Source organism: Neovison vison, chromosome 2 (assembly GCF_020171115.1).
Source record: "Neovison vison isolate M4711 chromosome 2, ASM_NN_V1, whole genome shotgun sequence".
NCBI lineage: Eukaryota > Metazoa > Chordata > Mammalia > Carnivora > Mustelidae > Neogale > Neogale vison.
The window spans coordinates 71,499,982-71,525,850 of NC_058092.1; the positions used below are offsets into that span (position 1 = coordinate 71,499,982).

A 25,869-nucleotide genomic window follows, 5' to 3' on the forward strand; every position below is an offset into this window, starting at 1 on the left:
ATTATATCCTCAGAATTTCACCCATTTCCCCTGATTCTCTACCAATCCATCCCCGGAATCTGTTCTGTTTCTATGAGTAAAAGTTTACCATTTTAGATAAACCTAATGTAAAACTCAAATAGGCTCAAGTTATCCATTTTAGCAGATACTTTTTATTTTGCATAGCTGATTTTTTGTTTTATCAATTTTTTTCACAATGACAGCTTAAAATTTTTAATAGTTTTTGGGGACTACTATACTTCAAAACCTTTCTAAACAAAAATAACCAGAAAGTCTTCTTATATAAAATATAGTATTTCATTATTAAGTATTTTAAAGAAATACTAAACTGATTCAACTAATAAAGTATACTGACAATTTCAAAAGCCTAGTATCTTAAACCTAGTATATTCCTTTTGTAGTAATAGTTCTTGCCTTTGTGGTGCTAATTTAATGGCAATTTGTACAGATATCTACTTATTTTTATAAAACATGAATAAAGGTGGTAGAACAGAAGAGAATCTGGTCCTTAAGACATAAGAAATTTACTCCAAGCAATGAGTTTATTTTATGCAATAGGTTATGATTTGCCTTTTTGGAATTATCACTTAATAGTTTACAAGGCAATAAAAACAGATGTTTTACTAAATAAGGGTGTCTTTATGTATTTCACACAGAATTACCTCATCATCCAGATCACTGAAGTACAGCATGCAATTGACCAACTTAAGAGAAAACTGGATACTGACAAAATGAAACTTATAATAGAAGTTAAGGTAATTTGCATTTCTCCTAATCAGGTAACATTTATCTTGAAATAAATTGTTTTAGTGTTTACTTTTGGGCATCAAAATTTAATTTAGTGTAAGGATAGCAAAGGATTGTCTTAAAATCATTATCTTAACAACCAAGAGTATGAGTGAGAAAAATGCAGGAATTGAACCCTGTGTAAAGGTGTAAAGGTTATAAACAAGGCCAAAGTAAAATTAGTAGAATTTCACTATGAATTAAAGGAAAAGGACCTTCTGAATCAGTGCAGAGTCTTAATACTTTAAAAGTAATTTTTATATATTAAGTCATCCATAAATAAGTCTGACAAACCACTGAACGCCATTTAATTTTTAGTTTTTTTTACCTGTTCTGGGAGTAATTATGCTCTGATTATTTTCATATACATATAATTATATGAAAGCTCTAAGTTCACTTCTTTATCAAAAATAGATCTAGAATCAGAACTGTCCAATTAGAACTTTCTGCAATGATGGAAATGTTCTGTATCTGCACTAATACAGCAACCAGTAGCCACATGCGGATATTGAGCACTTCGAAGGGTAGCTTGTTGTGTAACTAAGGAATTGATTATTAAATTTTATGTAATATAATATAAATTTTATGTAATATATTATGTAATATATAATATATAATGTATATATAATATATAATGTAATATTTATGTAATATATAATATACATTTTATGTAAATTTTATGTAATGTAAGTAGCTACACGTGGCAGGTAGCTACTGTACTGAATAGTGCAGGTCTAGATTTTCACTAGCAGTGTTTCGTTAGGCCTCTCTCAATTTTAGAAGGGTAAGATGAAAGTTCATTTTTGAAAGTTGATTCTTTTTATAGATGAGAAAGCAAGCAGTCTCAGATTTACGCACATTGAAAGCTGAACTGGCACAGAAGAAAATTAACACATCTTTACAGTCTCCATTAGGTATGTTAATTTATAACTTGTCAAAAAATTTAACCATTGTTCTCCTTGGTGCAGTAATTTATATAAATCATAAGTTTTATATATTTTCACTTTTCATGTGGGTTTTACAAAGTGTTTCAGGAAATATTAGATGTAAAAAAGCAAAATGGTGCCTATTTGGTTATTTTTGAAGCTTTTAAATATTACATATTTTATAGTACTATATAATTTTCTCTTTTAAATAGAGACAGTTTGTTCATTGTATTTTAATTAAAAGCAATCTGGGAATATAAAATAGGGATATTGAACTTACATCCATGCTATGATACAGATTAGTATCTAAGAATTTAAAATTTTAGAAATACAGACAGTATTAATTCAGCTAATATTATGGAAAATGGTTGGTTTTTCTCTGTGATAAATGAGTAAATAGAAAATGAAGTAGTCTCAATAACAGATGACTGGATCATCATTTATTCCAATTTGAAGGCAGGGAGACTATACAGGGAAGGCAGATTTATGTAAAACCAGAATTCAAGGAAGCAAAATTTTAATGTGTTTATAGGAACTAATATAAGTGTAACACAATATTCTTAATTACCCTGAAGAAAACAGAGACCTCTGTACACTTAGAAAAATTTTAATTGTGCAGAGAAAATAATTGAGAAACCAATGTCCTTAGAAAATTAAAAATAAAATGCCAATAGAAACTAGCTAGGAAATAAATTATAGATGTTCATAAATGAAGGAATAATAACTAGAAGGGTAAATAAAGTTTCTGCTATAACTTCATAAAAATAGTTTCAGTGAAAAATACTAATTCAAAATATTACTTATTTTAATCCTTTTTCTCCCTTTTGGAGACTTAATTAAATTAGTTTAAGTGCATCAGCTTGATGAACCTAAAAGATACTAAATTGCAAGTTTTAAACTTATTGAACAAAAAGTATAGAGCAAAGTGCTTCTCCAAGTCTAGGTTTTTAAAAATTTTATTCTGAGCAAATAATTTCTACTTCCAATTACACATATTTTTAAAATTAGCATAATAAAATCCTAAAAAGTTTTTCCTAATTATAGTGTTAAACATAAAAGAGTAATATAGTAAGTTGACTTCTTACCTTTGTTTTTAAACAAAGCATTTCTTTATCTGCTTTTAAGTAGAATAACTAAAATATGTGACATGACATTTGTATTCTCTTCAAGAAACTGATTTAAACTGATCATTTTTTCTAAATCTTAATAGTTTGACAGAAGATGTTTATCTGTCACAGCTTTGGTTTTAAGACTTTCCACATGTCTTCAGTTTGCTGTTTGGCTACAGCATCTCCAGAATAGTCAAGACAATTTGCGTGCCACATGCCAATGCCTCGTAAGCCACGCTTTTGTATGTATGCCGCCTTTAAAGAAATGCTCTGAGGGTCGTCATACCACACTTGATGAAAATGGCCAGAAGAATCCTATAAGAATAAATTAAACTGTTTAGTACAATATTAAATCCAATGATTCAAAAAGGATACAATGAAGTAAATAGAAATTTTAGGGCACAGTACATTATGCTTTAATGGTTCTGTATGTGATACTTTCTAGATATGACTGTAGTACTTTCACAACAGCAGAGATTACACAAATGAGCTTCGTAATATAGTCTGTACTATACTTAATGTCCTTCTCATGCTCTCGTTCCTTCATGTCCTGAGATTTCTTCCTTGGTCTGATCTGATGGTTAGCAACCATCAGAGTCACTCATGGAGCTTTTCAAAATACAAATTCCTGGGACCCACATGAAACCTACTTAATCAAAATATTCTAGGGCTGGAACCTAGGACATGTCTTTGTTTTGTGTTTTACTATCCCATTAGGTAATTCTGATATACAGACATAGTTAAGGAGGATCACTGCTATGGTCCTCTAAACCCAGCTTATGCATTTTTTTTTTTTTTAGTTCCCGAAAATTTGCCTAGTTAGGAGCTCAGGGGATGATTTTGCCAAATAATGGGGAAAATATCTCCTTTAATAGGTCTTACAGAATTAAGAACCATAAACTAGCCTGTAAAGTCCTCCCCAGCATCAACTGCCTCTATCTAGTACTAACACTGTCTCTCTTAGAAGGTAGGTATTCTATTGGATAAGGGATAAAAGAGGAACAGAACTAGGCAAAAAGGTTAAGGAAAAGAAGAAAAGATAAGAACTAAAAAATATAATGGCCTGTGATTTAAAATAATTTACTGATTTTTATATAACATCTGGGACACTTTCAAAGGCAGTTCTCAGTAGATACCAGTAATAGGTTGTTTATGGTAGCACCACTGGAATTAGAATAGTCCCCTAAGATGATTACAGGACATTAGGCACTTGATAATGAATAAACTGTGGGGTATTTAAGTAGACTCACTCACTACAAGCATATCTCACATTCTTTAAAATTTTAAATTATGATTCACTATTAAAAGGCAACTGTAGAACTTATTTTTGCAGATTTAGGGGCAAACCCAAAGTCCTAGATCTCTGAATTTTGCCATTATTATGGCAAAAAGGCTACTTTGAGCCTTTTTGATACTTTTAAGAAATTTCATATGCCTCAAAATAGTGAAGGATGAAAAACTAAGTCAAATGTAAGATTAACATATGCATGATCATGGAATATATATGCTTTCAAGAATATTGAGTGTATGATGAAAGAGCATAAAAAAGCAGAATGATTCTCTTGAGTCACAGCAAGAAATTTGATTTTGCTTGCTATGGAATTTCACAATAAAAGAAAGTTTTATAACCAGATTGTTGTCTAAAACACCATTAAATGCACGGCCTTCAAAGGCTTATCAAAATGTTTCCTGAATTCTAAAACTTTAAAGAAGGTGTTTTTTTCATCAAGGTAAAAATAAGTCAAGGACTACAAAAAGAGTATAAACTATTAACTGTTTGGCAAAGACAGGAGTATAATATACCCTAATTTAATAAATATCTTAATTAGTTATATAAATTATAAGTCTAGTTAATGAGTAGGTATGTAATTTTCAAGATTTAGAAAGCTCTACATCAAAGTTTTCTGTATAATTGATATGTATGTGCATGCCTGTATACCAGTTAAAATATTAAATATAAATGTTTACAGTTTTTTCATAAATGGGTACCAGAATAATAAAGAATGTAAGTTCATATTGAAATCAACTTACATCATAACATTTTAGGGCTCCTTTCACAGTGACAAAATCTAAAGTAAATTTGAAGATGGTTTGTAATTAGATTTTTGAAGTGTGGAAAAGTCTCATTTATGAAAAATGTAACTTTTCTTTGCCTCTTTGGTATAGCAGTTCCTTTTTATCAAACACTACCTGACAGAATTGCTCTGGTCATGTACTCTATTTCTTTAAGTTTCTGTTTATACCATTTTCCACTAATGCATTTCTTAGTCTCAGCATCATGCTATGAGCTCCCTATAAAACAGTCTCATCAGAATCCTTAGGCTACTTTGACAGACCTAGTAACCTATTTTGGTCCAAAGCCACAGTTGATAATTATCAACTATTAAGGCAATCCTGTTTATGATATGACAAGTGGCCCATGTAGAGCAGTTCCATTATTACCATAACTTGAACTGCTCATCAGCAAAGTAAAGTCCTGATTAGACAAGTTTACTCATATAAACAGTAATCTGTATATTGTACCCTAAAAGAAAATGGATAAAATAAAGGTTCATAATTTGTGAAAAATCTTACTTTGTAATTATAGTAAGAAGCCTTCTGATCTTTATCCCAGTGGCTTCCAGAAACAGAACTATTGACTTGCTTCATAATTACTTTATAGGGCACCTGATGTCCTGAAGTAATACCACAAGAATCCCTCCAGGAAGGGACTTTTGGAATGGTACAAACACGATCCTAGAAATACAAAAATGTTCATGTTATACATATAAGCAAATCTTAGGAACCAAATCAGAAAAACTATATTAGAAATAAAATGTATACTCTAAACAGATGGACTATACAGTATAAAAGTTAAATTTCACTACTGAAATGAAATATATAATACTCAGAAACTTCCATGAGATTAAATTAAAAAATAAACTACTTTTTAGTCTCAAACTTAAAACAGGCTTTAAAGAATAGGAAGAAAAAAATTATGTAAGAAATAATCCTTACTTACCTCCAGTAGATTTAGACAGGTATAATCATAACCATACCAGGGAACACCCATTACAAGCTTCTTAGGGTTAATACCTATCTTGATGTAGTCATCGTAGCCTAATCAAATTGGGACAGAAAAAAGCATATGTTTTTCTTTTTATATTCTACTAATGGGTTTATACAAGCTATGCAACCATTCAGAATTGAAGTCTGAAAAGCCAGGTACATTTATGCAAAATACTAACAGTGTTTCCCTAACATGACATTCTAAACATTATCCCTTAAGAACTATAAATTCTGTATCATTTGATAAATTATTTCTTTTTGAATAATAGAAACATTCAAAAGGTCAAACTGAAGCAAAAATTTCACAAAATTTAATTCTAGGAAGAATGACATTTCAGGAAAGCAAGCTAATGTGTGTGTATTAGGTGCTAAGATATATTTGGTATTCTAGATTTGGAAAAGTTCTTAAATTTTCTGGCAGGGATGGTCTAAGAGTTTTTTTTTTAAGATTTTATTAATTTATTTGGCAGGGGGGTGCCTGGGTGACTCGGTGGATTAAGTTTCTGCCTTCGGCTCAGGTCATGATCCCAGGGTCCTGGGATCAAGCTCTGAGTCAGACTCTCTGCTCAGCAGAGAACATGCTTTCCCCCTCTCTCTCTCTCTCTGCCTTTCTGCCTACTTGTTATCTCTGTCAAATAATTTTTTTTAAAGATTTTATTTATTTGGCAGGGGGAGCAGGAGAGGGAGAAGCAGGCTTCCTGCTGAGCTCGATCCCAAGACCCCGGGATCATGACCTGAGCCAAAGGCAGACACTTAACTGTCTGAGCTACCCAAGCACTTCTCAGAACTTTTTGTAGTATATATCTAAAGCATGGAACACTTGTGCTTTCTAGAAGTATAATTACAGACAGGGACAAGAAATGCCCCCCTTTTGCTCTAGTCAACAAAGAGAAAGATGAACAAATTCCTGGTCATTCCCTTTTGTGCCCAGTATAAATTTGTTTTTCCATCAAGAATGTTCCAAGATTATGAGAGCCCGGATAGCTCAGTCGGTAGAGCATCAGACTTTTAATCTGAGGGTCCAGGGTTCAAGTCCCTGTTCGGGCGCTTGTCTCAAAGAATGTTCCAAGATTAACTAAATTTGCTATTTTTCAGAGCCTTTAAATAAATATATGCTAAATATCCAAATCTCAAACATACTTGATAATGAGCCTTGTATTGATAGAACACAGGTATCTCCTTTATGAAACACAGTTTGGAAACACTGGGTTAAATAATTCCTTTGTAATTAGAATTTTTTTATTTTTAAATAACATATGCATATGATTAGACTGTTAATTTGGATGTGATGAGGCTAGACTTTAAGATTTTTATCTCTAAATTAAAAGGTTTTTATTTATTAGTCAACACTTAAATCAGGGCCAATTATCCCAGAAAATTTCACTTGACTTCAAAAGATAGCAAGCACTCTTTTATTCAGTTGGCTGATGGGATACTAATGCAAAACCCACATTATATGAATGACAGAAGTGCTCTTAATTCTAATAGAATTAGAATTAATATAGCATTTTTAAAAAGATTTTATTTATTTATTTGACAGAGAGAGATCACAAGCAGGCAGAGAGGCAGGCAGAGAGAGAGGAGGAAGCAGGCTCCCCACTGAGCAGAGAGCCCGATGCGGGCCTCGATCCCAGGACCCTGGGATCATGACCAAGCCGAAGGCAGCGGCTTAACCCACTGAGCCACCCAGGCGCCCTTAATATAGCATTTTTAATATAGCATGAGCATTAATAAATGCCAAGTAAGACAATCCTCTATCAATCATGCATAGTAGGTACTCACATTATAACTATCTTTGCTATTTGGTTATTTCAACAAAAATATCCTGTCAAATTCTAGATAAGCAAAGATCTCCTTCATGTCATTCTGGGAGAAGAGTGTTGACTTGAAGTTAGTAGTCAACTGCTTGAATAGCAGTGCAATGAGAACTTAACACTCATCATCTGATCTATTATAGAGGATTAGTAATATACCTGTCCCACAAGATTTTTTTTTTTAGATTTTTTTGTAATTTATTTGACAGACAGAGGGGGAAGCAGACTCCCCGCTGAGCAGAGAGCCCAATGTGGGGCTCGATCCCAGGACCCTGAGTTGATGACCTGAGCTGAAGGCAGGGACTTAACCCACTGAGCCACCCAGGCGCCCTGTCCCACAAGATTTTTAAAAGAACTAAGTGAAAACTTTGGAATGTATAAACTTGAAAGCTCTCCAAATTAAATGATATTCATGTTTCAAGGCAGCTTTATAAATGGAAAAGGTATACAAATGACTTACAAATAATAATCTTATTGTTTAAGTTATCATTTGTGGATTCTTACCAGTTAATGTTTCTTTGTAGGGAGCATTGGCTGCTGCAGTACATTCTGACAATGCCTGACTTTGTTCATCATAAGACATCACAAAGAGAAAGTCACAAGCATCTGCAATTCCGGCATAATTATAGCACCTGTCTTTGTACTTTAGAGACCAAGATACATCAAAGGTTACCTGCGGGAAAACACATGCCATTTTATGGAACATGATCAAATATGCTTATTTTGTCTGTTTTTTTTATTATATATTTTCTTGCCTCATACTATCCAAGAGAAAAGACTGTTTACATATATGAACATAGGGTTCGACACGTATAGAACAGTTCTAAGATATTTCAGCCCATTTGGACTGACCTAGATAATATTTGGCCAGATATGATGTCCAGGAGCAGGGCTCTGTGTAGAAAAGGAGTTTTAAACTTAAATGTTTTCAAAGGCTAGACTGGTAACTCAACTGAGGAAAGAAATAGGTAATGACAGTAGGGTATGGTGAGGCCTCCAAGCAACTAGGCAGTAAAAAAACCACACTAAAATAAGTCAAATACAAAAGGTTGTTTTTCTTTTTTTTTTTTTAAATATCATGCAGGCTAGATAGGTCATCTCTTAGCACAAGTTGACTGACCTGTGTTGGGAGTTTAACCCCCTGATATACAATTACGTTACATGATAGGTTTAATACAACATTACAGTTAAAGGATATATGGCTATAAGGATAAATTAACTCAAAATGTTGAACAAATCACTTAAATGGTTTTATTTTATGGGAACAGTCAAATAAAACTTGAGTGATGAATTTTGGTGAGCCAATTTTCAACAAGGATGAGTCTGTTTAAAGTATTTACTGCCTTAGCCAAATATTAATTAGCCTTATTTTATATATGTGCAAATGTTCTAAAGCTTCAGTAAAGGTTTTTTTCTCTCATTAGACACATTAATTATTACAAAAATTGAGATAGTTCAGTTAAAACTTTTATACTTTGGCCAATTTATTACTCCTTTTAGGACTTTATCAAAATTTTATAATTGTCTAAGTATCAGCACTAAAGGAAGTTCAGCTTTACAAGTACAAGCTTTCCTCAATAGCACTACAGCAAAATAGGTTATAAAGTGAATTTGTTTTACACATCCGATCCCATTTTATCACTGCCTCGCCTATTATAAAATAGGAGCTATATTCTAGTAATAGAAAAACTAAATGATCACCTCTAAACAGTTAAATTTCAAATCCATTGTATAAGTCCTTATCCCCTCCTGAGCATTAAGAGTATTTTTACCTGCACTTTCTGTCATAGTTCATCTCCTATTTTGGAGAAAGCAGCATTAGTATATTAGACAAATCAAAATGATTTTGGTTCTCCTCTTGGCTCTATTATAACTAGGTCTGTGTCACTAAAAACATCTCAAACTGTTTTCCTACCTGTAAAAAATGATGAACTCTTCAATTCAATGACCATAATTCTATAATCTTAATCATTTTTCCCCCAAAACTCATTTTTCCTTCTAGACTCTAGTCATTTTTTTTCTGGTGGCCAGTTTAAGAACTTTTGGGGGACTTCTCTCACCCCCCCATAACTAATCTCGCATTTTCCTTTGAGTGGCTTCTCTGTTCTGCCAGAGAACAACTTTCTGCCTCTTTCTTTCCATTAATTAATATTTATTAAACACTTCCTAGTGTTAAGGTTATACCATCATCCTAATCCAAACTATAAATCTCAAGTTGTTAGACCTGAATTAGTCCATACTGGTCTCCATTTCCCCTCTAGACTATTATACATACTACTATGGAATAACCTTCCCCATACACTTTCTACAATGTAAACCCATTACATACATACAGAATAAAATGCAAGTACTTCAGTCTGACATTCTGGATATTCCATAATCTGACCTGTTTTCATAATTGTACCTCCCCTTAATTTTAAAATTGAGTTTAACAGAGTAGCCCAAATTGTTCTACTTGCCCCCCAGACATGGAAATATTCCTACTGCAAAGTCTTTGTACAGTCTCTTCCTCCTTGCCCTTTCACTGTAGGATAATCAGAGCTAGCAAAGAAATTGTTTACCACACACTAATTCAACCTATTAGTAACAGCAATCTAGAGACTAAAGGAAAAGTTTTCCAAGAACAAAATTTGACAGGAGAGGAGTATGGTGGCTTGCATACCAGGTATTTGCTATCCTTAATCTAAATTGTTTTCATCTGAGGAGGGAGGGTATAAGATGGTGATATAGGAAAACCCAGAAATCACCTGCTCCATAGACACACCAAATCTATACCTCTTTATAGAACAATTCCGCCTGGGTGCCTGGGTGGCTTAGGCGGTTAAACAACTGTCTTCGGCGCAGGTCATGATCCCGGGTCCTGGGATCAAGTCCCACATTGGACTCCCTGCTCAATCAAGCTTCTCCGTCTGCCTCTGTCTCTCTCTCAGTCTCTCATGAATAAATGAATAAAGTCTTTTAAAAAAATAACTTAAAAAAAAGAACAATTCCTCCTGAAGAACTGAAGACTGACTGAACAGCTTTTACACAACAGAAAATAAACACACCACCTAGAGAACAGCAAGAGAGACACAGTAACAAAGGAAATCCCCACCCCTTGATGCTTCTAACTGCAGTGGGGAAGAATGAACACACACACACACACACACACACACACACAAGAAGACCATGAGCAGATTTTTCTGCCTTGGGGCACAGGAGGGAAAAAGCAACTGTTTAAAAGACCAACTAGAATATATAAGATCAGTCCTAGAACTTTGTTAGACAGTGGGAGAGCTGCTGGAACTCTTTGGATCAGAAGGCCTGGAGAGCCCCATGGTTTACCTTCCCTTTCTGCCTTGATAGCATGAATAGGAAGAGGGTCTGGGTGAGTACCCACGCCAGCCTACTACCTCAGTAAGCCCTGGGCTCCTAGCCCATACCAGCCCCAACCATCCCACCAATGCAGATTGAGTACAATCAACACAGGACACCCCTGGCCAATACTTACTACAGATGTAGCTATCTCACTAAAATGACACAGGTGCAAAACACCCTAAAATACTCCATGCCTGCACTGCTTTGGTTCCAGGTGATTTGACAGGGTACCCCAAGCAAAACACCTTGGGACACCCTGGCCTCCTCCTGCCTCTGCTCCAGCCACCCTGCCAGGTACCCCTGCACCTGATGCCCCAAGACCCCCCACCTTCCTTAAGCATCAGCTGTCCTGCTAAGGCATCCTCTGCAAAGAGCCCTGGACTGTCCCAGACCATGCCCACTTGCCCTCCGACCATCCAACAGGGTTGTCCTAACCTAAAGGACAGCCACAGCTCCAGCCACACAAAATCACTAAGTGCTACATTGTACACAGGGGATGATCATACAAAAAGATCACTTCAAGTTTAGAAGTAGCTCTTCCATCTAATTCATAGAAACAAACACAAAGTCAAGCAAATGACAAAGAGGAATATGCTCCAAATGAGAGGATAGCTTAAGGGTTGTTATCTTGGATATCCAAAGAAGAAGCATTCACTTTCTAGGGGTCCAGAGAGGACAGAAAACTTGTAGAAACAATAGCTGAAAATGTGCCTAACCTAGGAAGGAAGGAAATATTCAGGTTCAAGAATCACAGAGAGTTCCAAGTAAGATGAACTCAAAGATGGCCACAAGACAATAATAATTAAAATGTCAAAGATTAAAGAAAGAATTTTAAAAGCAGCAAAAAGAATTAGTTACATACAAAGGTTAAAGCAATCAGCGTATTTTTTTTTTAAAGATTTGATTTCTTTATTTGACAGACAGAGAGAGATCACAAGTCGGCAGAGAAGGTGAGAGAGGGAGAAGCAGGCTCCCTGCTGAGCAGAGAGCCTGATGTGGGGCTCAATCCCAGGACCCTGAGACCATGACCTGAGCCGAAGGCAGAGGCTAAACCCACTGAGCCACCCAGGTGCCCCAGCAATCAGTGTATTATTCAGCAGAAACTTTGGAGGTCAGAAGGGACTGGCATGATATACTGAAAGCATGGCAAGGGGAAAACCTCTAAGAATAATCTATCTGGCAAAGTTATCATTCAGAATTGAAGGAGAGGGAGAGTTTCCCAAACAAAAGTTAAAGAAATTTATCACCACAGTTACAAGAAATGTTAAAGGCACTCCCTTAAGTGAAGAAAAAAGCCATATTAGAAGAAAATAATGGAAAAATTTCATGAGTGAAAGGAAACACAATAAAGGTAGTAGAGAAATCACTTATAAAGCTAGTATGAAGGTTAAAAGACAAAAGTAGTAACATCAATTATATCTAAAAAAGTAGTTAATGGGACTCACAAAATAGGAAGATATAAAATATGACCACATATACATGGGAGGGACTAAAAATGAAGTTTATATAAAATGTGTTTGAACATAACTGACCATTAACTTATTATAGACAGCTATATACTTAAAATATTATATATGAACCTCTTGGTAACCACAAACCAAAAACTTACAATACCCCCAAAAAATGATAAAGCAAAACACTAAAAAAGTCATCCATTACAGAGAGCAAGAGAAGAAGAAAGGGAGAAAAAAATCTACCTAAAAATCAGAACACAAAATGTCTATAGATACATACCTACCAATAATTACTAAAGGGGCACCTAGGTGGTACAGTTGGTTAAATGTGCAACTCTTGGTTTTGCCTCATGTTGTGATCTCAGAGTTGTGAGACCAAGCCCTGTGTCAGCCTTCATGTTCAACACGGGGTCTACTTAAGACTCTCTCTCTCCCCTTCTCCCTCTGCCCCTCCCACCTGTGCACATGCTTTCCCTAATAAATCTTTTTTAAAAAATTCCTTTAAATGTAAGTGGTCTAAATATTCCAAAAGACCTAGACAAAAGGGTTAAAAAAAAAAAAAGACCCATCAAAAAACAACAACAACCAAAAAAACAAAAAACCAAGATCCATCAGTACATTCCTGCAAGAGATTCATTTCAGACCTAAAGACACATACAGACTGAAAGTAACAGGATGAAAAAAATAATCAGGGGAAAAAATAGCAAAGGTAAAAATAACAGGATGAAAAAATGGGAGGGGGAAAAAAAGGGTGCAGGCACCTGGGTGGCTCAGTTTTAAGTGTCTGCCTTCAGCTTGGGTCATGATCTCAGGGTCCTGGGATCAAGTTCCATGTCAGGCTCCCTGCTCAGCAGGGAAACTGCTTCACCCTCTCCCTCTGCTACTCTCTCTCTTTCTGCTAAATAAATGAAACCTTTAAAAAAAAAGATGCATTATCAATACTTATATCAGACCTAACAGACTTTAAAACAGGACTGTGGACTCTGAGATACAAACAGAGGGCTTTGGAGGGGAGAAGGGTTGGGAGTTGGGTGAACCTGGTGGCGGATATTAAGGAGGGCATGCATTGCATAGAGCTCTCGGTATGGTCATAAACAATGAATTTTGGAACACAAATATAATAAAATTTAGTTTTAAAAAAAGAGACTAAGGTGAGCATACATAATGATAAAAGGATCACTGAATCCAATAAGAGGATTCAACAGTTGTAAATATCTATTATGCAGCTGGGGAAATAAAAGCACAAATAAACTATTGGGACTACAACAAAATAAAAAGCTTTTGCACAGTGAAGGAAACCATCAACAAAATGAAAAACCTATTGAATGGGAGATCTTTGTGAATGATACATGCAAGAAGGGGTTAATATCCAAAATATATAAAAAATGTACACAAAACCCAAAACACAAATAGTCCAATTAAAAAAAGGGCAAAGGGGGCACCTGGGTGGCTCAGTGGGTTAAAGCCTCTGCCTTCTGCTCAGGTCATGATTCCAGGGTCCTGGGATGGAGCCCCGCATTGGGCTCTCTGCTCAGCAGGAAGCCTGCTTCCTCCTCTCTCTCTGCCTGCCTCTCTGCCTACTTGTGATCTCTGCCTGTCAAATAAATGAATAAAATCTTAAAAAAAAAAAAAGGCAAAGGACCTGAATAGATATTTTTCCAAAGAAGATATACAAATAGCCAACAGAACAGACACATAAAAAGATGCTCAACATTATTAATCACCAGGGAAATGCAAATCAAAACCTCAAGGAGATATCACCTATCAAAACAGCTAATATCAAAAAGACAAATTTAAGTATTGACAAGGATGTGGAGAACATTTGTGCCCTGTTGGTGAGAATGTGAATTTGTGTATTCACTATGGAAAACAGTATGGAGTGTCCTCAAAAAAATTAAAATTAGAAATGTCATATGATCCAACAATTCCACTACAGGGTATTTACCCTAAGAAAATGAAAACACTAATTAAAAAAGATATGCATCCCTATGTTTACTGCAGCATTATTTATGATAGTCAAGATGTGGAAGCTATCCAAGTGTCTATCCATAGTTGAAGGAATAAAGGAGATGTGGGAGTATTTCTGTGTCTGTCTCCCCCCATCTCTCTCCCACTTTCCCTCCCTGTCTATATGTCTATATGTATGATGGAATATTTCTCAGCCATAAAGAAATGAGATCTTGCCCTCTGCAATAACATGGATGGACTTAGAAGGTATTATGCTAAGTGAAATAAGTCAAAGACAAATATTATATGATTTCAGTCATATGTGGGATTTAAGAAACAAAAAAAGTGAGCAAAGGAACAAAAAACAACAGACTTCTAAATACAGAGAACTAGTAGTTGGCAGAGGAGAGGTGGTGAGGGGAAAGTAATAAGTCATACTCCGCTGAAAAGCCAAATTCTACACTGACAAAACTTCCTTAATTTATATAAAGCCACAGGCATATCAATCCTTACATCCTTTATTATTTTCCAATGAATCTCAAATTCATGTTGACCAACTGTACCAAAATCTCTCAACACAGTTGGTTAAAATTACAGTTCCTAGGCTCTATGCCAGACCTACTGAATCAATCTCTTGAGATATTTTATCTGGTGATTCTTAAACCAGTAGCTCTAAACCTATTTATATGGAATAGAATATATATTTCATATGTATAGATTTCCTATTTAAATTTTAAGTTTTTGAAAGGCAGGTATCATTTATTCACTAAACAATTTTTAACATTGTGTGAGATAGAAAAGAGCTGGTCTCCACCTTCAAAAAATCTCATTATTTAGTCTTGGTATAGGTATATCTCATTTTATTGTGCTTCACAGATAATGCACTTATTTTTTTTTTTTTACAGATTTAAAGTTTTTGGCAACCCTACATCAAGCAAGTCTATCAGCACCATTATCCCAAAAGCATTTTCTCACTTTATTTCTCTGTGTCACATTTTGGTAATTCTCACAATATACGAAACTTTTTCATTATTTGCTCTGACTTGTTATCAGAGATTTTTCATGTTACTCTTGTAAGAGCTTTAGGGTGCAACAAACCATGCCCATATAAGATGGCAAACAACCCATAAATGTGTGTGTTCTGACTGCTCTACCCACTGGCTGTTTCCCTGTCTCCATCCCTCCTCTTGGCCTCCCTATTCCCCAAGACACAACATTGAAATTAAAACAAATCAATAATAATAAAAAAACACAAATTAATAACACTACAATGGCCTCTAAGTGTTCAAGTGAAAGGAAGAATCACACATCTCTCACTTCGAATCAAAAGTTAGAAACAATTAAGCTTAGTGAGGAAAGTATGTCAAAAGCTGAGACAGGCCAAAAGCTAGGCTTCTTATGCCAAACAGCCAAGTTGTGAAAGCAAAAAGTTCTTGAAGAAAATAGAAAGTGCTGCTCCAGTGAACACATGGATTGTAAAAAAGCAAAACAGCTATATTGCTGATATGGAAAAAGTTGTAGTGGTCTGGATGGAAGATCAAACCAACCACAACATTCCCTTAAGCCATAACCTAATCCAGAGCATAAGGCCTTAAATTCTGTGAAGGCTGGGAGAAGTGAGGAAGCTGCAAAAGTAAGTTTAAGGCAGCAGAGGTTGTCTCATGAAGTTTAAGGGAAGAAGTTTTCTCCATTAAAAAAAAAAAAAAAAAAGTGGGGTGCCTGGGTGGCTCAGTGGGTTAGGCCTCTCTCTGCCTTTGGTCAGGTCATGTTCTCAGGGTCCTCGGATTGGGCCCCACGTCGGACTCTCTGCTCGACAGGGACCCTGCCTCCCCCTCCCCCCTCTGCCTACTTGTGATCTCTCTGTCAAATAAATAAATAAAATCTTTAAAAAAAAAGTGCAAGGTGAAACAGCAAGTGCTGATATAGAAGCTGTAGCGAGTTATCTAGAAGATCTAGCTAAGATCATTAATGAAGGCGGCTATAGTAAACAACAGATTTTCAAGATAGACAAAACAGCCTTCTATTGGGAAAAGATGCCATCTAGGATTTCCACACCTAGAAAGAGGTCGATAGCTGGCTTCAAGTCTTCATAAGACATGCAGTCTCTCAGTAGGGACTAAAGTAGCTAATAACTTCAAGTTGAAGCCAGTTCTCATTGACCATTCTGAAAATCCTAGAGCCCTTAAGAACTATGTTAAATCTACTCAGCCTGTGCTCTATAAATGGAACAACAAAGCCTGGGTGAGGACACATCTGTTTGCAACACGGTTTACTGAATGTTCTAAGCCCACTGTTGAGAACTACTGAGGAAAGATTCCTTTCAAAATATGACTGTTCGGGGCACCTGGGTGGCTCAGGGGGTTAAGCCTCTGCCTTCGGCTCAGGTCATGATCTCAGGGTTCTGGGATCAAGCCCCGCATCAGGCTCTCTGCTCAGTGGGGAGCCTGCTTCCTCCTCTCTCTCTGCCTGCCTCTCTGACTGCCTCTCTGCCTACTTGTGATCTCTATCTGTCAAATAAATAAAATCTTTTTAAAAATGTGACTGTTTATTGACAATGTACCTGGTCACTGGAGAGTTCTGATGGAGATGGACAATGACATGAATGTTGTTTCCATGTCTGCAAACACAAGGTCCCTTCTGCAGCCCAGGGATCAAAGAGTCATTCCAAATTTCAACTTTTATTATTTAAGAAACATATTTAATAGGACTGCAGTTGCCATAGACAGTTATTCTGTAGATGGATCTGGGCAAAGTAAACTGAAAACTCTGGAAAGGATTCACCATTCTAGTTGTCATTAAGAACGTTTGTGATTCATGGGAAAAATCAAAATATTAACAGTAAGGGGCGCCTGGGTGGCTCAGTGGGTTAAAGCCTCTGCCTTCGGCTCCGGTCATGATCCCGGAGTCCTGGGATCGAGCCCCACGTCGGGCTCTCTGCTCAGCAGGGAGCCTGCTTCCTCCTCTCTCTCTGCCTCTCTCTCTGCCTGTCTCTCTGCCTCCTTGTGATCTCTGTCTGTCAATTAAATAAATAAAATCTTAAAAAAAAATATTAACAGTAAGAGGAGTTTGGAACGGGAGGGTTCATACCCACTCTCATGAAGGATGTTGAGGGGTTTAAGACTTTCATGGAGGCAGTAACTGCAGATGAGGTAGACCTAGCAGGAGAACTAGAATTAGAAGTGGAGCCTGAGCATGTGACTGAACGGCTACTGTGTCATGATAACACTTCCATGGGAATTGCTTCTTATGAATGAGCAAAGAGAGTGGTTTCTTGAGATGGAATCTACTCCTGGTGAAGATGCTGTGAAAATGGTTGCAATGACAACTAAAGATTTAGAATATCACATAAATTTAGGCAATTTAGCAGCAGCAGGATTTGAGAGAATGGACTCCAATTTTGGAAGAAGTTCCACTGTGGGTAAAATGCTATTTAAACAACACTGCATGCTATAGAGAAATTGTGAAAGGAAGAGTACATCAGTGCAGCAAACGTTATTGTTTTAAGAAATCGCCACTGCCTCCCCAACCTTCAGCAACCACCACCCTGATCAGTCACAGCCATCAACATCAAGGCAAGCTCATTTCCCAGCAGAGAGATTACAACTTGCTGAAAAGCTCAGATGATGGTTAGCATTAGCAATGAGGTAATTTTTAATTAAGGTATTTACATTATTTTTCAGATGTAATACTATTGCACACTCAATAGACTATAGTGTAGTGTAAACATAACTTTATACCCACTGAAAAAACAAAAAATTCGTTTGACTTGCTTGGGGTGCCTGGGTGTCTCAGTTGGTTAGTGTCCAACTCTTGATTTTGGCTCAGGTCATGATTTTGGCTCAGGTCATGATTTCAGGGTCATGAGATCAAGCCCTGGTACCAGGCTCTGTGCTGAGCATGGAGCCTATTTAAATTTCTCTCTCCTCCTCCCTTTGCCCCTCTCCTGCCTGTTTGCATGCATGCATGCTCTCTCTTTTAAAGAGAGAGAGAGAGAAGGATACAGAAGAGGGGGAGGAGGAGAGGGAGGAAAGGATCCGGGAGAGGAGAAGAAGGGGAGGGGAGGAGACAAGCCTTGGTTATCTTAATATGCGACCAGGTTTGAGATCACTGATCCAGGGCCACATTATCTTTTATTACCCATATATTGCCTGGCAAGATGCCTTTTGCTATAATCTTCCGCTCTAATCTTGCTCACTATGGCAATGCGGAGGCCTCTGTCATAGCTCTAACTCTGTGAAGTTAGTCCTTTGAGCTTCTTGGACATCAGGTGCTTTACAAGTAACTCAGAGCTATGAAGTGAGTGAGACACTTCCCCCAGGACTATGTCTACTCTTAGGCAGGAGTCCTGCCCTGGTGAAAGCAGAGCCTGGACAGCTAAGCACTTCCTTATTCTTGCTGATCTAATTGCCTATTTAATATTTCTAACCTGCTGCAAGGCAAGTAGGGGGAACAATCTCAATGCTGTGTCTTCATAAGGATAGAGAACAGAGCACCTTAAAATTCTGTAAAACTTCTCTAATAAGAACCTCAAAAGTTCCAGAAAATATTTTTAGAATTTATGTGCTGAAATTCTTTCCTACTCAGTAAAACTGAGATTCTATTAGTCACACCTTCATGAATACATTTTGATATGGAAAATAAGGAGTTTCCAAAAAGAAAAAAAAAAGAACTTTTACCTGTGATCCCTTAATTTCACGATGGAAAGAGTCTGTGGTTTCTTTGACTAAAGTGGTTAATGCATAATATTCAGGTGATAAACAATTAGTTTCTTGCTCTATGTCTATATTAATTCCATCCATGTATTGTGTTTTGGCCAACTTAACTTTTTGAGCTATCCAGGATGCTCTGAAACTAGGATTGATGATATCCTTTAAGGGTGCATCTCCTATAGAAGAAATAAATATACATCCTTTGTGCATATATGCCTTCTGCAGTTTAATGACATTTATTTCACAAACCCTTTAAAACATCTCATTAGTTTGGAATACTAAGTCCCCAATTTAAGTTTTCCAAGTAGAGAAATCATATACCAAAATAATAATAAAGTCTCAATCCCCCAAATAACCATTATGAATATATAACATAATTCTCAAATTAGAAGTAGAAATTGAAGACTGACTAGCTAAAAGTCATCATGCTAATCATGATTCACATTTTGCTCAAAATCATAGTAGCTTAATTCTTTAAGAATAACTATCTGTGAAATGAATTAGTATCTAAGATTAATTGTAAGACAATAAAAAATAAACCAGATAAACATGAAAAGGGAATTTTCTGGAAAGTCAGGATGGCAAACAATACAAGTCAACTTACCAGACACATCTGGTAAAAACTGTAACTCACCTTTTAGCACTACTCTGGCTCCATGTGAATGAGCATAACACATAAGTTCTGGGTCATATTTTCCAAAAATCACCACAGTTGTAATCTGGGACCAATCATAAAATTTCCAAGCTTTACTTCCAACATCAAAAACAAACACCTGCCAAAACAACAAAGATAAGCATCATCACTTGAACCTAGAAAACAATGCTGATCACCCAAAATAACATTAAACCCTGATCATAAGCCAGGCATTAAGAGTACAACAGCAAGTAAGACATAGGTGTCCTAATATAACTGGTGGTGAAAGAAATTAGCCAGGCCTCAAAAGTAGGGCCAGGAAGAAATAGTGCAAAGAGCCAAGACCTGAAGGCAGAGAAAGCATGGTGATTGCATGAGTACGTATTAAATGTAGCGGACACCTTGAATTTGGCAGGAGACAGCAGTAAAGAGCCCAAGAGTTGTAGGCAGGGTTAAGTCCTAAAAGGCTTTGTAAACCTGCAGAGAAATTAGCACATTAACCTGAGGGAAAGAGTTTTAAAAGGAGAATGTATACATTCTAGGTATGCATTTATATATACATTTTAGAAAAACACCTTCAGCTAAAGTGGGAAGAGACACTAAAACTGAAAGAATAACAGGAAAGCTGTTAGAAGAATCTATGCAAAGATGATGGTGACCTCTAAACTTGTAGAAAGGTAGAGGTAAATAAGATAAATGAACATATATGGAGGATCCTAATGGCAAAATTAATAGGACTTTATAACTAATTGAATGAGTAAAGTAAGAGAAAGAGGTTGATTAATACTTGTTTCTGGCTGCTGCAGATAGAGCCACTCCACCTATACAAATATACCAGATACTGCATTTACTATGAATGGTTTTGGCAAAACAGACTTCTTAGAATAGTTCTAAGCTGGTGGACGTTATATTTCACCAGTATTTTCCCCCCACAGATAATTCTAGAAGCAAATAAGCCTCACTAATTCATTGATTTAGGAAATATTTATTGAATTCTAGTAAGGTTTAGGGAATGCATATTGCTAGACATTAGTGACAGAAGTTAAAGAGACCAGGTTCATAAACTGTTCAATTACAATAGTGCTAAGGGCTGCACGGGAATGCAGGCAGCTATGACAGCATATAAACGGGCCTGCTTCCCTGGTAGGGCAGGAAACTTCTGAGAACTACACACTTTGGGGAAAAACTGAAATCTGGGCAATGACCTAGACATGATGGAGGATTACCCATAAAAAGGCATTCTCAGTGGAGGGACGCAAAACAGGTGAATGTCTCAATACCTCAGAAGAATTCCGAATTTCTGGAACCAAATTAGTATCAATGGGGCTAGAGAACAGAAATCCTGAAAGTAGCATGAAATCAGGGAAGACAAGTAAGGTAGGTAGATCAAGTTCAGCTTTGTAGATCACTGAGGATTTTATATTTTATCTTGTGATGAATGGACAGTCATTATAGTGTTTTAAGCAGGGGAAGGACATAAGATTTGCATTAACAAATGAGAAAGGGGGAGAGATCATGAATCCTTGGGTCACGGTGAGGAGAATGGATGGGTGAGGGGTGGCAGAGAACTGGGTATAAGAGTTAAACCAGACATTTCTTAAATTTTCCCAGTAGCCTTAAGTTTTTATTTTTTACTTTTCAGAATTAACTATGCATAACCCATTTTTCTCTTAGGCAGTTGCCCACCAAAATAAAAATAGAATGTGAAATTGGAATGGCTCATTGTTTCTGGAGATTTTAGACTCATATTTCCATCACAAACCTTATCCCCTATTTTAATTCTGATCATTAAGATTGAATTTGTTTAGATTAAGTTTGAATACCAAGAGGTTGTGATATAATAGAAATCCTAAAAATGTAACTGGATGAATCAACTGAAAACATAAGGGAAAAATAAGCAATGTAGTCTCATCTTGTTTGAAGAATATAGGTCAGAAACGAAAAAGACCATTTATCATGAACATGTAAGTGAACAAAATTTTGCTCCCTTGAATAAGACCACAGAGGTATTGGAGGCCATGATAAATAAGTCTTTCAGATGTTAGGGTTGTCACACTAAGCTTCTTTACAAACACTTTACCACCTTTACTTCTTCTAAGCTATATACATATACCTTTTTACTGGCATTTATATGTCTCTGCTTCAAAATCTGTTAGATTGAGAACTGGAAATTTTCCAGTCTTTAAAAAAGAATTGCCCTTTGGACTGTTAGCTTTAAAAATAAAACTGCCAGTTATTTTACCAGCAAAAAAAAAAAAAGGAGCTTATTTGGGAATAGCAGAGAATTACAGTCCAGGACAAGCAAGCTATGGGAACAGCATTAGTAAATCTGCAGAACAAAGGAGAGGAATGCTCTTTTATAAAGGAAAGGGGGAAATTGAGGAGGTTGTTATAAATAAAAAGTCAACTGGAGAAAACTAGAAAGTTGAAATATAGTGGTTTTTCATTGGCTAAGTTGTGACAGTCTCTAATTACCTGGGCTTAACTGGGGGAGGAGGAAATCCTTCTTGCTGAGTAAAGTAGTATCCACGTGCAAGGTACCCGGGCATCTTCTGTTGGGTCTGCTGTTGATGAGCCAGAACCGCCAGGACATGGCGGCTCCCCCTGTTGGCCTCCCAACTCTATTCTAAGTGAGGTTTCCTTTTGTTAATTTTCACATTTCCCACTTTTGATCAAGATCTTTTTTTGAAAGCATAACTGATCAAGAGGGAAGTATTCCACATTTAGTGGTTTTGTCCCTTAGTACGGGGAAGGGTCTTCCCCTGTTGCCACAGCCTACATTGTAGAAAAAGTACTTCTATAGTTGGAAGGCCCTAAAGGTCACATTTTTTTTAAAGATTTTATTTATTTATTTGATAGAGAGAGATCACAAGTAGATGGAGAGGCAGGCAGAGAGAGAGAGAGAGAGAGAGAGATGGAAGCAGGCTCCCTGCTGAGCAGAGAGCCCGATGCAGGACTCGATCCCAGAACCCTGAGATCATGACCTGAGCCGAAGGCAGCGGCTTAAACCACTGAGCCACCCAGGCACCCTAAAGGTCACATTTGAGTAACAAGGAAGATTAGGAGGGAGAAACTCTCAGGATCTCTCAACTAAAGTAGTATCTACTCAAGGTCCTAAGTATTAGAAATCATCTCGAAGGGTTGAGCTGGCATCACGTTAGTGGATACAACATTTTTTTAAAGTCTAACAGGCAACAAAATAAAAAGTTATATATAAAAAACAGAAGTAACATACCAATTCCATTTTCTATAATGGTTCTAAACCAGGACTCTAGGTCTGAAGTAGCCACTGATATATTTATTGACACTTATTCCAACTTATGGGAGAGAAATCATATGAAGGCAAACCTGGAGTCATGTATCCCTCCTGGGAAGCTCCAATTATAGAGACCATGAAAACAGAATCATAAAAACTAGAAGACAACACTAAAAAAGAATTAACGAGGCATCATGAGAAGTTACAGTGCAGGAATAAATGTGAAGCAGTAGCTGATGAACTTTTTACAAAACAGCACAAACTCAAAGATGTTTTACAACAGTATTGTTATCTCAAAGAACCATTTGGAATCAAATGTGTTATTAAAAATACAGTCTATGGTTGCAAACTCAGAAACCATGAATCTGGTTAAGAATCCAAAGTCAGTCGATAGTTCAGATGAAAGACTTTTGTGAATTCTGAACTTTCTAACCCTTCAAAAATAGAGCAGGTAGAAAACCAATTTGTCCCAGGATCATGATGAAGCGATTTCCAAAAAGCTATAATCAAAAAAAGAGGTTTCTGCCTTTTACAAGGTCTTGGGAAATAAAGAAGAGGCATTGTCTTCCCATAAAAGAGAAAGAAGCATCAATGGTGAGTAAAAGGTATACAGGCCTGGTCCAGGCATCCTGAGAAAGCTGTTTCATCAGATGTCACCTGCTTCAATTCCAGGAAATCTTTATTTTTTTTATGCCATCAGGTCCAGTTATAGTTTGGTGCTTTCTTTAGGCGAGTCACATGAATCCAAGAGTCTATTCCCTGGAGTTTTGTGGCACAAGGATTAGTTTGCAATTCCTAGTAAGGGTCTTTCCAGTGAGAAAGAAGACTTTTTATGGAGGAATTTTTATCCAACAAAATCTCCTGAGAGTACATTGTGATAAGATTGCTCTACCCCAGTATGCTTATTTTTGAGCCCTGATGACAACCCATAGACTGAACGAACAGAGTCTCCACAGCAAAATATAAAAGAAGAGGACACATCAAAGAGGGCAGGAAGGACAGAGATGTGGTCAGGAGCCAAACTGACCTACAGGACTGTCCATGGGAGGAAGGTAACAGTGGGGAACAGACCCCACCCCAGGCACAAGGAATCCACTCTTGGAAGACAAGTCCCCATAATCTTTGACTTTGAAAATGGGAGGGGCCAAATTTCATGAGTTCTTACAATCAAAGGGGCTTAATACCTGGAACTTAAAAAAAAAAAAAAAAAGCAGCTGGCTTGGCTCTGAGAGACCCAGAGCACAAAAGGCAACTGAGTTCTCACCCTTAAAGAGACAGCACACCAAACAGCTCCACCGAGACACAGCATAGAGCAGCAGTTTGAAAAACACCAGAGATATACAAGAAGCAGATTTAATAATAGTGTGTGTTGGAGGGGCAGGGATCTTTAGGAGGCTTTAACAACAAACGAGCTGGTAGGCACCATTTCCCTCCCCTAGTCTAGATACACAGAGAACTGTAGAAGACAATACTACTTGAACACTATCTACCTAGCTTACTAACAGCATGACTAGGTCCCATGTTTTTCTGTACATCTGCCCCTCCACAAACTGGCTGGCCTTGGCAGGAGTTTTCCTGGATGGCTGCAGCTCCTCTCCCACTTTGGCCTAGTACAGACCTTGCTGGCACCATCCATCCTGCCCCCACATTCCCCTGCAGAACTGTCCCCTCCAGTACAGCCTTAGCCTGGCCCATCCAAAGTGGTATCACAAACCTGGCAGTCTACAAGCCCCAACAGGGACCAGCATCACTCCAAAATGACTCCTGCCCCTTTGGAGAGGGGAAGATAACTATGCATAAAGACCAATCCAACTACAGCCCAGGCAGTAGCCTAGGGGCAGACACCTGGTAGCCCCTCCCACCAAACAAAACTTCTCAGGGGACCACACAAGAAAAGTGTCCTATAGTTCCATGCTACTGCATCCCTGGAAAACACCTGGTCAAACTCAACACAAGCCAAAGGCAGCCCCAGATTGACCCTCTAACAGCACAAATACTAAGCTCTGCCCACAACAGGCAAAAAGAGCCATTACAGATGATGACTTGTCTGAAGACAAACACGGCTCAGCCACATTAGCAGGGCACATGCAACACACATAAGAGACATCCCTGAAGCACCAGGTTCTGGTGAACAGGGGACATTGCACTGCAGAGGACCACAGAACCTCTTATTCATAAGGCCATTACTTTCAAGAGCAAGAGATGTAGCTGACTTTCCTAACACAGTGAAACAGACACAAAGAGTTAGTCAAAATGAGGAGAGGAATATGTCCCAAATGAATGATCAGGACAAAACCACAGGAAGAGAGCTGAATGAAATAGAGGTAAGTAAAATACCTGATAGAGAATTTAAAGTGACAGTCATTAAGGTACTCACTAAGGACTTGAGAAGAGAGGGAAGACCCTCTGTCAGACCCTCAACAAAGAGACACAAAACATCAAAAAGAATGAAACAGGTTCTTTTCTAAGAACTCAATAACTGAAATTAAAAAACACTAGAGGGAATAAATAGTAAACTAGAAGAAACAGAAGAATGGATCAGTTCAGTGACCTGAAGGACAGACTAATAGAAAGTAATAAAGCTGAACAAGAGGCATACATCCATACCTATATAAACCCAAAATGAAAATAAGTTAAAGGGAACTCAATAACACCATCAAGCATAATAACGTTTGCATTATAGGGATTCCAGAAGGAGAAGAGAGAGAAAGGGGACAGAAAATGTATTGGAAGAGGTAATAGCTGAAAAATTCCTGAATCTTGGGAAGAAAACAGATATCCAGATTTAGGAGGCATAGAGAGCCCCGAACAAAATCAAGCCAAGGAGGT

The 25,869-nt window shown here is 37.1% G+C and overlaps 2 protein-coding genes and 1 non-coding gene across 6 annotated transcripts in view; 2 read left to right on the forward strand and 1 right to left on the reverse strand.

The window, feature by feature from the left end:
* Positions 1-8,404, forward strand: part of SPATA1 (spermatogenesis associated 1) — a 51,340-nt gene extending 42,936 nt beyond the window's left edge. For all 4 annotated transcript variants that reach the window (XM_044238581.1, XM_044238583.1, XM_044238584.1 and 1 more), the window contains exons 12-14: positions 657-755; positions 1,613-1,700; positions 8,208-8,404. In XM_044238581.1, coding sequence (XP_044094516.1) covers positions 657-755; positions 1,613-1,700; positions 8,208-8,236 — 216 coding nt within the window. In that variant the 3' untranslated portion in view covers positions 8,237-8,404. The remainder of the gene's footprint in view (positions 1-656; positions 756-1,612; positions 1,701-8,207) is intronic.
* Positions 2,717-25,869, reverse strand: part of CTBS (chitobiase) — a 65,482-nt gene continuing 42,329 nt past the window's right edge. The window contains exons 6-11 of the mRNA XM_044238585.1: positions 19,785-19,923; positions 19,118-19,326; positions 8,188-8,356; positions 5,823-5,920; positions 5,396-5,557; positions 2,717-3,136 (exon numbers count right to left, since the gene is read on the reverse strand). Of these exons, the coding sequence (XP_044094520.1) occupies positions 2,945-3,136; positions 5,396-5,557; positions 5,823-5,920; positions 8,188-8,356; positions 19,118-19,326; positions 19,785-19,923 (969 nt within the window). The 3' untranslated portion in view covers positions 2,717-2,944. The remainder of the gene's footprint in view (positions 3,137-5,395; positions 5,558-5,822; positions 5,921-8,187; positions 8,357-19,117; positions 19,327-19,784; positions 19,924-25,869) is intronic.
* Positions 6,844-6,916, forward strand: TRNAK-UUU. The gene has a single exon. It is a non-coding gene; the product is annotated as a tRNA-Lys (tRNA).